The sequence below is a fragment of the Phodopus roborovskii genome, unplaced genomic scaffold, assembly GCF_943737965.1.
Source record: "Phodopus roborovskii unplaced genomic scaffold, PHOROB, whole genome shotgun sequence".
Lineage (NCBI taxonomy): Eukaryota > Metazoa > Chordata > Mammalia > Rodentia > Cricetidae > Phodopus > Phodopus roborovskii.
This window is the reverse complement of record NW_026125640.1, coordinates 564,408-577,661: the sequence shown is the minus strand read 5'-3', so window position 1 is coordinate 577,661 and position 13,254 is coordinate 564,408. Positions and strand designations below refer to the sequence as shown.

The following is a 13,254-nucleotide window of genomic DNA, read 5'->3' as shown; positions in this document are numbered from 1 at the left end:
TAGGTTGATTCCAAACTTGGTATTCTCCTATTTCTGCCTCTCAAGTGCTGGGATTGCAGGTGTGCATTATCACACTCTGGATGCTGTAAAGGCTCATTTACATACATTTACATAAACCTCTGACCTTCAGGAAAGCAGATCAGCAAATAAAACATTTGGGGGAGCTGTTGGAGAGGTAGGTGGTCCAGTGCGTCGGAGTGCTCTCTGTTCTTCCAGGGGATGAAAGTTCTGTTCCCAGCACCCATGTCAAGTGGCTCACAATGGCCTGTTACTCCTGCTCAAGGGCATCTGCACTTTTTTAGCCTCTAGCCGCACCTCCACATATCTGGCACAAATGCGCACATGCATGTACGCACACATAGACAAGCACACACACATTAATAAAAACAAATACCTAAAAGTAAGTCAATAAATTGATGGTTTAGCTAGTACATAGCTAACCCCCATCTTGTGGCTCTCTAGTCCCTCTTCTAGCTGCTGTTTCTCTCCCAGAATCCCTGGCTTCCTACATATCTGCTCTGAGGATGGCCAAAGGAATCAACACAGTGGCTACTATAGGAAGTCTTCCCTCCTGGGACTGCCAGACCCTCCTAAGATCCTAGGGGGAAATTAGTTTTGCTCATACCTTTGTTACATTAAAAAAAAAAAAAGTAAAATGGAAGAATGAAATGTGAACAAAGTTCAGTGTCCCTATCAGAAACTATCTTATCAGTTACTAGAATAATTTCAGGTTTACCATGACAAGGCACATCAAGTAATTGATGTGTAACAATCCCCTGGGAATTCATCCCCAAAAGACATCCATAGATAAGTAAAATGTTTCATGGTGCCCACCCTATCCTGCTAAAAAGCAGTATTGAAGAGATGAACATAGAGTCAATGTCATGATATAAACTATTATCATTATATAATGTGGGATGCTAGAAAAGACGTTTTCTCAAATTGCTCAATTTGGAATATTGCTACACAAACACAGCATATTACTTTTGCTGACTGGTCTGTTTGTAGACAAGCACATTAACCGACATAGAGGAGAAGCCTGCCTGTCTGGCCTCTCTGCAATCATTCATATCTTTCTCTCACTTGCCCTGATCTCCGAAAGCCTTGCTTTTCAGCATGGGATCGAATCCAGGCCCTCCAGAAAATAAGAGGAACTTACTTTTTTGAGCCTCAGATTTGTGGCATTATTGCAATATTTGTACCAGACAGACTTGAGAATGGAGGCGAAAGGCGTGACTCCGATCCCTGCTCCCACTAGCATCACCACTTCATAGCTGAACACATCTTCACTGGCTGTGCCAAAGGGCCCATCAACTGCTATCCTGAATGTAAATGGAAAAGGATAGACAGTTTCAGGCGTTTCTTCATCTGCACAGGAAATAGAATACACTTTATTGTTGGAGATGTGCCCTATGCTGAGTCTGCTGAGGTAGTGTATGTATAGGGGATCTTCATAAAATAACTTTCATGTAATTCAATGCCACCATGGGCATTGAAAATAAGAATATGAATGATTATTTAACAGAAAACCTTTGCTAGCTTGCCATGAGCATTTTTGCATTTTTTTCATTTTCTCGCTCTTCTTTCCATCTCCACACAACACACACACACACACACACACACACACACACACACACACACACACACACCTCTTTAGATTTGTTTTATCGTTTGTGTATGGATGTCTTGCTTGCATGTGTGTCTGTGTACCAGGTACATACCTGGTGCTCACAGAGGCTAGAAAAGGCTGGTGGACCCCCGGAACTGGAGTTAAATAGTGTAAGTGCTTAGACTCAAATCCAGGTCTTCTGGAAGAATAGCCAGTGTTCTTAATGACTAAGCTGTCTCTACAGCTCACATTTGTCTCTTATTATAGAAAAGTATATCTGATTTTTGTTATTATCACTGTTGTTGATATTGTGTGTGCGCACATGAGGTCAGAGGACAACTTTCAGGAGTTTTTCTTCTTCAACCAGGGGGACAGGGATTGGACTCAGGACCTCTGATCTTCACAGGAAGCTATTTTATGGGAAGCTCACTGATTTTTTTTCAATGTTGTCAGGCAGAACCTTAAACTCCTAATCCTTTTGCTTCCACATCTGAAGTACTGGGATTATAGGCATGGGCCCCATGCCTGACCGGGCAATCCAAATTTAAAATTCCTAATTGCATTACACATTTAAGTAAGACCTTTTTAAACATAATGACAATGTTGATTTGATAGCACCACTTTCCACTTGTTTATTCCACTAAACAACTACAATCCCCCCTCCCTTTTTAGCATCTACTGAGTCCCAGTACCATGTTATACAAGTGGAGAGAAGGATGCAAAGCAAATAATACTTTCAAACAAATGATGTCATTTAAAATTGTAGAGTATCTCTGAATATGCTTTTTGCTTTTCAGAAAAAAATTAATATAACTTGGCCTTAACCTTCACATATTTAAAGAAAGTTGAGAAACACTGATCTCAATGCTTTATAATTTACCTAAACTTGGTAGTTTACCTAAACATATGCACAAATATACTATATGAATTTGTAAACAGACACACAACTGTATTCTTTGAACCCCCGTGCTTTGTCACTCAGAAGATCACATGGGGCAGCAGGGAATCACAACTATTTAGCACCATTTCTCATAAACTCGGGCACATTTGCAATATGCATTCTATACTCACTTAGGCAGTTTCCAGGCATCTTGGAACTCTTGCTTATCACAGCCACAAGCATTAAATAGCCCTTCTGTCCAGTCTCCCACAATACGGATATGAATGCTAAAAAAGTCTTCCTCAGGAGCAGAGGTCAGGGTGAATGGGTGCCATTCCAGCTTGGATACCTTGGGGCACTTGACAAAAATATACTGTCCTACCTCCATCTTGAATCCCTTCTTCTTCATCTGAAGCTCAATGGTTTTAAAAGGGTGAGTGACCACCTGCAAAATTAAAAGGTGACCCTGAAAATTACATGTCACCAGAATACTTGCATTTTCATGGTTCACATGGATAAAATACTTCATTAAATATTTATTTAAGGACCAAAACAGAAACAGATATATGTCATTTGGGATTTGTCCTCAAATGTGGCCATTGGCTAATGATGGCCTGAAGTATCGACACAAATTTCTAGTGTTTTCTTTTCAGTCGGAGACAACTCCAACATCCCCTTGTAGGATTAGCTGACATTGCAGCTGCAACCACAGTGTGGGCCAGGTCAACCCTTCTCTTTTCCTCATTTTGTCTTCCTTAATATTTTAAGATCTTTTCTTGTTTGTTTTGAAACATGGTTTCTGTATGTAGCCCAGGGTAGTCTGAGAGGAGTGATGTAGCCCAAGCTGGCCTTGAGCTCATGTTCTCCTACCTCAACTTCCTGATTACTGGGATCATGGGAATGGGCTCCCACATCTGGTTTTACTTTAATTTTGAGTACATCCTCTGAGAACACACTCCTAATAAGATTTTTGCATTCAGTTCTCTGTTTCACAACTTTAGTAGGAAATTGAAACTATCAGTCTGCTGTGACTCTCTCTCTCTCTCTCTCTCTCTCTCTCTCTCTCTCTCTCTCTCAAGCTAAAGAAAGCACAAGGATAAAGCACAAAAAATAGAAAAAAAAATACACAAACAAGCTTCTGAAGGGGGCATTGGAAGCCAGCCAGAATATACCGGTTTCACCGACTATTGCAATTGCCTCCAAGTGAAGCTAACCATGCTGTATGTTCTTGTCCGGAATCACACCTTAACATGCCCAATTTCATGCAATGTTTCTACATTTTTCTCCACTTAGGGAGGATACCATCTATCTCTCCCTAAGACAGGTGCTATATTTATTGTCCATACAAACAATTGGCCATAGAAAGTCTATTCAAATAATCCAACTCTAGTAAATGGATAGATAATTCTAAAACAGAATGGAATAAGGGAACCAGAAAGTAGATATTCTTTCTTGTCAAAAAGATGTATTCACTCCCAAGTTTATTTCAGCACTACAGCTATGCTCTGGAATCAACCTAACTATACAATGACTGGGTAAGGAAAATGTGCTGTATGTGCACAGTAGATGGCTATTCAGCAACAAGAAACCTTCCTATCTGTCTGTATGTCTGTATGTCTATCTAAGTGTATATGTCTCTCTTTATTTTGTAAAGAAAAAGCAAAACCTAGGAAAACAGAAAAGTCACTCCAAACTTGGAAGTTGGAGACCAAATGCAAGGTGAAGCTTATGCATTAATCTGCTTGACACAAATACACTGTGATTACTTATAAAGAATACAAGGAGGAACTAGAAAGATTTTTCAGCCTCCTTTGTTTGCTTCTTGTTGTTTTTTAGTACCTAAAAGTTTTTGTCTCAATAACACATAATGTGTGTGGTGGGTGTCATAGAAAGTGATGCATTATAATGTCCCCACCTAGAGGCCAATCCATTTCATCATTAAGTTAAACTCATTAAAATAAACTGTAGGCTTTTCGTTTTCAGTTTAATAAAAAGAATGTGGCTAAGAGACCTTTTTGATCAACAGTATAGAGAATGTGAGGAGACCTGCCCATGTAATACTTAGCTAGTAATACATAAAATTCCCACATCAGTACATACCTTAGTGATGACCACCTTCTGTTGAGATCGCCAAAACCGGACCAGCCTCTCACAGAGATACAGGAACATGGGACCCACTATCCATTTCCAAGTCTGTAATCATATCAAATACAAACATGAGCTGTGTTAAGGGAGTAGTGACAGCTAGTGAAATATTCAGAATAAGAAAACATTTTACAAGCCAGGCTAACCTCTGTACACTTGTTTAAGTATTTACTACTGATGAGCTTTTTTTGTTAATCAAACAGAATGTATGAAAATATCAAAAGTTAAGATAAATTGTGATGCCAGTGAAACAGCCACATTGGAGTTATATGTTATAGGAACTGTATCTACAGTGTGAGACGTTTGAAAGAGGACTTGCTACAAGAATGAGATTTCCTCTCTGTCACAACTGTCATTGGACTAGACTACAACAGAGCCCAGATGGTATCAGATTGAACCTGTCTCATTTCAGCAGTATGAGATTTTTAATGCAACATTGCAATTGTTTTCTCCCAGTCACTGACTCTGAAATTAATCTTTTGCAAAATGACAAATTTTTGTGAAAGTCTTCAGCTGTCTTCTTCAATATTCTGATAGACTCTAGGAGCTGTGCAATGTATTGCTGAAGGGACACACAGGAAGATTCTAAGGCTTCTATATAAGTGTCTGAGCAGAATACAGAAATTGCTTCATAGATTTTTAGTCTTTATATAAACATTTAGGCCCAACAGGTCTACCAGTTGGATTCCTAGTATAATATTTGCAGTACTAAAAAAAATTTAAAATATCTAAAATTTAATTTTCTAGAATGGAATCTGAAGTAGAAAATAAAAGCATGTTTCTCATATGTCCTGGTTGGTTTTGTTCGGTTTTTCTCTTGTCAACCTGACACAAGTTAGAGTTATCTTGGAAGAGGAATATCAATTGAGAAAAAAAAAATGCCTCCATCCAGATTTTCTGTAGCCAGGTTTGTAGGGCATTCATTTTCTTGATTGATGAACGATGTGGGAGGGCCCAGCTCCCTGTGGTCAGTGCTACACTTGGGTGGAGGTCCTTATTTCTATAAGAAAGCAGACTGTGCAAGCCAAGAGGAGCAAGCCAGTAAGAACAAGCCAGTAAGAACAAGCCAGTAAGAACAAGCCAGTAAGCAGTACCTCTCCATGGCCTCTGTATTAGTTCCTGCCTCTAGATTCCTGCCTTGGGTTCTTGACCTGACTTCTTTTAGTGATGGAGTGTGACCTGAAAGTTATTATCTGAAATAAACCAACCCCCCACGCACAATTTGCTCTTTGTCATGGTGTTTAGAAATCATAATTAGGACCTTATAGTTTCAATAGTCTATTAAACTATATTTTTGACATTATATTGTTGGAGAAATTGAAAGTGCTCAGATTCTCTACATCACTAGCTAAAACTGAAGAATATCTGTAAGTGAAGAGTATTCTTTTGCTCTGCTTCATCTTTATTAGATTGGTATTTTAAAAGTATCCCATCTATTTTCTATGTGATACCATAGAGTGTCATTGAATGGCATCAGATTTAGACATTTTCTTTGATATCTTCAGAAACCTAGAAGTAGTTTTGCGGCTGTTGTCTGCAAAGGAAGTAGAACTCACTGCAGCTGTCATCAAGGAACTGTGACTTCTCTCACCCATAAAAGAACTATTAATAAATAATGTTTGTTTTTTATGCATTCTATCAATGGCTGAATATAGTAGGGCAAGTCACTGCTTAATCAGCTTGATTTCATTCATGAGCAAGGATACTCAAAAGCATTAAGCTGTCGAGGAGCGATGAGCATAGTAAAAGAATATTCCCAGGTCAAGAGAATAGGAGAAATGGAATAGGAGATGTCTTTATATTATACAATGCTTAAGAAAAGAGTTATAATACTAGCCAGAAGCCCCAGACAAATGTTCAATTTACACTAGTGGCTAGCACAGCAACTAACAAAATATAGTGTCTGCCAATGAAAGAAAAGAGCACATGAAGATTATAAAGCTCACATGGGCAGAGATATAAAGACTGCTCAGAATGGAGCTCAGAAGAACTCTCTATGGGAGAAAGCAAGTATTTTACCTTGTTTCCCCTTAATTACCCTTGTTATACCCCTACTCTATCACAATGTGACTGCCCTTGGTGTTTGTATGATTCTGGCTGTGCATCTTTGTGGTCCTGATAGATGGGGTGTCCTGATGCCTAAAGGCAGCACAATGCACTACTTCACCCATTTTCTTAACAATTCTGAAAGCCATATAGACTTCCTGGTAACCAAAGAGACCCACAGCTCTTTATAGGTGATTTATTTGAGCCCTACAACTCAGATCAGGATAGAATCCCTAACTTCATCTTGGAAAATTGTTAACTTCTATTATTGTGATTTCCATACCCTTAAGAGGAGGAGGAGGCAGTGGTGGTGGTAGTGACAGCTCTTAACCCCAAAGAACAATTGAAAGCAATGCTTTTCTGCTTCTTTCTAGGACATCGACAACAGATCAATGTAAAGTTTGTTTTTCAAGAAAAGTTCTAGCTAATTCACATAGCAAAGTATCTATAACATTTGTACCTGTTTCTTAAGTCTACCAGTAATAGCACTATAAAAAAAAAAGCAATAGAAATACACACCATAGGAGGATTCCCAGAGAACTTTGGTACTGGGCACTCCTTTATTGTTCCCCATTTTGAGATTTTGTCTTCACAGAACTCTATATTATGCTTGTCCAAACTGTCTTTCGTCTGTCCACGTACAATTCGTCTGGTGAATAAAAAAAAATATATAAGTCTGCATCACTTAATAACAAGACAGTAAGCTGCTTGAGTGTTTTAGACTCTTGGAATCCAGAGCCTCATATATACTAGGCAAGCACTGTAACAATGAGTTGTATGGAAATATTGCAAGTATTTATATGGGGGACCCTGAGCTTTTTACTATCACTTCTGATTGAGTCAGGGAAGGAAATGAAAATGTGTGATCTTGAACAATAGAAAAACTCTGGGCTGGGCAGCAGTACAAAGATGTGTATCATTTTATGGATTTTGAGTCTTGGATTACCAACATGTGCCTTTTAAAATTATAAAAAAAGAAGAACGGGCTTCTATTCAAGTATCAATTTTGTGTTTAGGCAAACAGAAAGCAGAAACAAAAAACCCGATAGTTCTAGCAGGCTGATTGTTAACCCATGGGGTGCCTTTGTGCAGATTTGGAAAAGGTCATCTGTGAAGACATTTCAACAAGCCATGTGTGGCCAACAGAGAGCTGACTACCTTCCAGAATTTTAGACAGGCATTTTAATATTCTGAACAACCCACACAACCACACACAATGGCTTTGGGGCTATCAGAAGTGCTTTATTTGTAGATCACTAACTTGTCAAGGCAAGGCATGGTAAATACCTGTAATCCCTGAACTCTACATGTTAACACATGAAGAATGTGAGCTTGAGGATTTCAGGCCAATCTAGTCTACATAGTGAGACTACATCTGGAAGATATTTTAAAAATTATATCTTTCTGAGAAGATTCAACCATCCTCACAGATATGAGTACCATACTATGTTCCTTCAGGTGCTTACAGCTTATTTAGTTCAACTCAATAAATATTAACTAATCAAATATTAGAATATTAGGTGATTGTGGGTTAGTAATGATGGAGAGAGGGAAGCACAAAATGGAATAAGTTATTTCAAAAAAAATGTAAATGGCATGGCCTTCAGAATATATTAATAAAAGAGACATGGAAGTCCATTTGTAAACTCCATTTGGGCTGCCTAAAATTTAGGATCTCATTTAGTATGGTGTGAGAATGGTTTAACTCAAGGCCATTAAGCATTCCCCACCTTTGTGTGAAACAGGGTCTCATTAGGTTATTCTGGCTGGCCTGGAAGTTACTGTGGAGGCTAACCACTTCCTATTCCTCCCCTTCCTATTCACAGGTCTTGGTGAAGAGACTTTCCTTGCATGAGGACATACTATGGGTAGACTCAAGGAAAAGTACTATTCACCAATTATTTCAGTTAATCTGTGAAATAACCTTGAGAGGCATGTATGATTTTTTTGCAAATTTTACATGAGGGTACACAGATAGCCTTGACCTCCAGTCTCAAGTCTACCCATTCATATGTTGGTAGTCTTGATAAAATTAGCTTCTTTTGAGTATCAGTTACTCCATCTGTAAAACAGATACATTTTGTCCCCAAAGATTGAATTTAGTGATCAAGGGACATGGCACATGAAAAACATCATGGACAAAGCAGTAGTCTGAGGAATAGTAATTACAAATGGTCTTGATTTCCTAGTTCACACGGGGAAAAATTAATAGAAAAAATACAATATTTTCCTCATGCTCTAAACAATAGAATCCAAAGCCTGCAAATCAGAATTTTAATTCTGCTTCAGCTGTTACCTAGCCATCAGACCCTGAGCAATCACTTAACCAGTGTAAATAGAAACTATGACTTAGGTTGAGAATAAGGCAAATAAATCCCTGTCTGAGCCAAAGGAAGATGGCCATCTGTGCCACTATGCAAACTGGAGTGGTGGGATTAGTAAAGGAGGGAGGGGAAGAAATGTCTTCACTTTTGTAGGATTTAGTGAGATAGCTAGATTATGAGCAAGTTCCACTTAAAGACACTCTGCTGCTTTAGGAGATGTAGGAGACTGTTAATTCCTACAGATATACCAGTGCTTAGAAAGAGTTTACCAGGGGTTCAAGACAGGAAGGAGGTTAAGAATGCACACAGAAGTTGGCCACAGTTGCATCTTCTCATCCTTCCTCTTTTCACTCTCAAGACTTGGTCACCCCTAGGTTACTTGGCTTGAGTTTTGCATATTTACTTTCCCCACCCTTACGTTCCCGGAACTCTATACCCATCATGGAACTTCCCTGGGTATAGCTTTTATGTGCAGATGGTGTGAAAGAGTAGAAAAATGAAACTTGATATTAAAGCAGAGTTTTCCAAGCATACAGCCAAGCACTGTGTATCTTTGTGGGAGTATTCACCACAGCTCACTCTAGACTACATGTTCTCCAGGCTACACACCAGCTGGGTGTGGGCTGGCCCACATATTGTACCATTTTTATTTTGGGGTTCTTCATCTAGACACTAGAGGAGTTAAACGAAACATTGAATGTTAAGTTCTTGGCACCTGACATAGAGCTTGGTAGAAGTTATTACTTTCATCATATTCAAAAGTTTGAAAGCAATGCCTATGCATTTTTCTAGCTAGCATTCATTCACAGTTCCTGTCATAGATCCTCATACCCAGTAGGCAACGATTATTTGCTTAAATCAAAATCACCTGGGCAATGGAATATCTCATCAACTGATTAATCACTAACTCTTTTATTTTGGGATTTTGCCTAACCTACTTGTGATTTAGTCATAGTAAACAATGCAGAGGACATCCAAGAATTTACCTTTCACTAAGGTGTGGCAAATAGAGAGTGGACTACCTTCCTTCTCTTTAGGCGGGAATTTTTAGTTGACAATCTACACAATCAGACATAGTGCCCTGAAACTAGTTAGATGGGTACAACAAGAAAGCAAAAAGTGTTGCTGTTTCTTTTGACTGATATCTGCTGTGCCATTACAATCCCTCAATAGAAAGGATGAACACACAAGATCAAGGAAGTCACTGTGGCTATCACTGGACAATACATCTAGAAAGTGAATCACAAGTCTTTGACAATAGAATTAGAAAACTCACTCAGCTCCATGGATGGCAAGGCCAATGAAGAAGATCACAAATAGATGGTGTGTATACCAGAACACTTCAAAGTAAGACCTCCGGATGGTTTTGGTAGAAGATGTGATGATTAAAATGAGACACAGTGTGATGACAATTCCTGTAATACCAGCCAACCTAGTCACGGCCACATACAAGCCCCCTTCAGGGTTCTGGAAAATAGAAACGTAGGCTCTTAACTGCAGGAGTTTCTGTTTTAAAGCTGTTTATATAAGGCATTTCCTGTCCCTCTGGCTATGCTCATCATTGGCTCTCAGAGAGAGATGGTATTGAGGTTTTCAAATTAAACTGTCTCACATTGTTGAGGAGTCATAGATAAATAAGAACCATTACATTCAGATGATTCTAATGGAGTTCAGTGGTAAAAAAAAAAAAAACTGACCTAGTAAAACATGTCCTCAGAATGTATTATGCTCTCTCTTTGATTTGGAAAGATCACAGTACTTAATTGGCCAATGAATTCTGAGAATACCTACCATCTGAGGCTGAGTTCTCCATGACTGGATCCTGAGATGAGAACTGATGGGCAAATGACTTAGAAACAAGGTGTTTCAAGAAAAGCTGCTCAGCAAAGAAGGAATGGGGTGGAGAAAAGAAGGAAGTCGGGCAAGGGGAAACTCACAGACAACATCTCACAGGGCTAGCTTTAACTTGCCCTTTAGATGCTCTCTCATCATGTTTATTTATAAAAATAGTAAAACCTGTAGGCAGCAGCTCTTATCAGTTGGCAAGACCAGGCTGTGATGCACAGAAAAGCACAGGGTCAGGCTGAGGCTATCCCCATCGAGACTGTCCCTGTTTTTGTTTGTTTTGTTTTCTGTCTCCAATATCAGAGAATTCTATTGAATGAGGGTGGGAGAATTTCCTACACTCAGGCATACACCTGAGCCAAGCTGAGAGGAAGCTGTACCTCAGAGTTTGTACTGACTAAAGGGAAGAAGCTGCACTTCAAGGCCTGCACTCACCAGTTGTTTGCCAAAGGCTTCTCCTGGAGAAGTAACTGTGCATGCATATCTTTGGGCAGAGATACTGGTGGCCTCAAGGGGGACAGGCTAAAGTGACTGGAAAGGAAAACACTCTGGAGGAAGTGCAGCTCCAATAAAAGTGACCCAAGGAAAATAGGAACAAGTATGACAATGTCAGTTCAACTGATATGTTCAAATTGTCATCCTTATACATCATTGGGCAAACAATGGAAAGAAAAAGTATCCACTGTATCATACAAAAAAAATTTATGAATCACTCCAGTTTTTCTTATATCAATTTGAACATAACAATTTTGGAAAAGTTGATTTTTGTCTTGTAGCGGTTTTTCTAAATGCAGAAAATTTGTTTGAAATTCAGTGGGTAACTTAACTGTCTTCCTATGCCACAGGAAGCTCCTTTCTGAGTGGAAGAAGCTTCAGGAACTCATTGGATGAAAGCCTATGGATACCCATGAGAGTTCATGGATGCCCATAGAAAAATTAAGTAAATAAATCTTAAAAAAGAAAAATAAGACTATTCTGAAATCATGCTTGAGTCTAGACAAAGCATGGGTTCTTTACATATCAAGGCTAGCCCTGTTCTTTTCTTTCAGTCTTCCAGAAAAATAATTAAGAAATTAATCCCAGAACTACCCCCAATTCCTGATCATATAAGATTCAAATAAATACTGTCTTTCTTAAACATTCCATCAAACCATCTAATACAAGCTTATGTTGTCTAGCAAGTCCCCCAAAACATTCTCTTCAGGAATTCACTTGGACTTCTTTAAGATATGAGATCTGTTTCATTGTAGCAAGTATTACACCCAGCTTTGATTGGACATGAATCCCTTGCTTTATTTTAGTGATGTGCACAATCATGGGTGAGTGTGAGTTACTACAAGATCTGCATGGAAAATTTCTCCAAGAGAGCCCAGAATTCAGGAAATACCCAAGCAGTCTGCACACATGGGACCAATGGGATAGGAGACAGTTCCTTTACACTTACATTCTAAGCCATCAGCAAACTTTTTCATTGTTGATTTTATGGGACAAAGTATAGCTTTTCACTATACTTTGTTTTAATAGCCCAGGAAACATCTGAATCAGAAAAAGGGGGGCTTACCTTGATTTTTTCTCTAGCAAAATTGAGATACTCTTCATTGTCCTTGTCACCGATTTCAGAGAGTGATACTGAATATGGGTCAGAATTGTTGACTCTGGCATTCACACACCACTCCACATTGAACAGATGTGCAATGGTGTGGATCGCTGAAGAGGACAGAAAAGAGAGACAAAGAGGAGGAGAGGGATGAATAATATTATTGGAATCTAGGTTTTTGGCCACAGCCTATGACTCTCAAGCAAAACAAAGGGATGCAGTTTAGGATGCTGTATACAACAACCAGTGAGGCAAGACAGTTCTAATAGGTCAAGTTTCTTTCTGCCTGTGTGACTGCTATTGGTTCTCTCAATTTTAAAATGAAGGTCTTTAACAGTTGCGAAGATCCAACCAATTTCTAAGATTACACATTTGATATATTCACATCCTCTCTTTTTCCCTAATGTATTTGTGCTCGTGAGAAAAGAACTCTCGTGCTGTCTTCTAAGTCACCTCCAGAGAACATGGACAAATGTAATTGAATTACTACAAACTGATGGTCAAGATGACGAATCTCTGAGTTAAAAAGAAACTGCATTCATTATTTCACCATCACTTGCCTAGAGCTTCTTAGGGGCCTGGAACTGTTCTGAGAGCTTTACGATTATTCAATCCTTATAGTAAACCAATGGTCTAAGTACATTTAATATCAGCTCATCTAAAAGATAAAGGAATCAGAGCATAGATTGCTTTAAATCTTGCCCAAAAACCCTGTCTCAAAAACAAAACAAAACAAACAAACAAATAAAAAAAATCTTGCCCAAGGTCACCTAGCCAAGAAGCAGCTGAATTAGGAATCAAATCCAAG

At 38.8% G+C, this 13,254-nt stretch overlaps 1 protein-coding gene across 1 annotated transcript in view; it reads right to left on the bottom strand.

Annotated features, from left to right (window-relative positions):
- Positions 1 to 13,254, bottom strand: part of LOC127217101 (cytochrome b-245 heavy chain) — a 33,686-nt gene that overhangs the window by 6,378 nt on the left and 14,054 nt on the right. Inside the window, exons 5-10 of the mRNA XM_051177929.1 lie at positions 12,411 to 12,556; positions 10,281 to 10,471; positions 7,200 to 7,329; positions 4,590 to 4,682; positions 2,681 to 2,934; positions 1,160 to 1,322 (exon numbers count right to left, since the gene is read on the bottom strand). Of these exons, the coding sequence (XP_051033886.1) occupies positions 1,160 to 1,322; positions 2,681 to 2,934; positions 4,590 to 4,682; positions 7,200 to 7,329; positions 10,281 to 10,471; positions 12,411 to 12,556 (977 nt within the window). The remainder of the gene's footprint in view (positions 1 to 1,159; positions 1,323 to 2,680; positions 2,935 to 4,589; positions 4,683 to 7,199; positions 7,330 to 10,280; positions 10,472 to 12,410; positions 12,557 to 13,254) is intronic.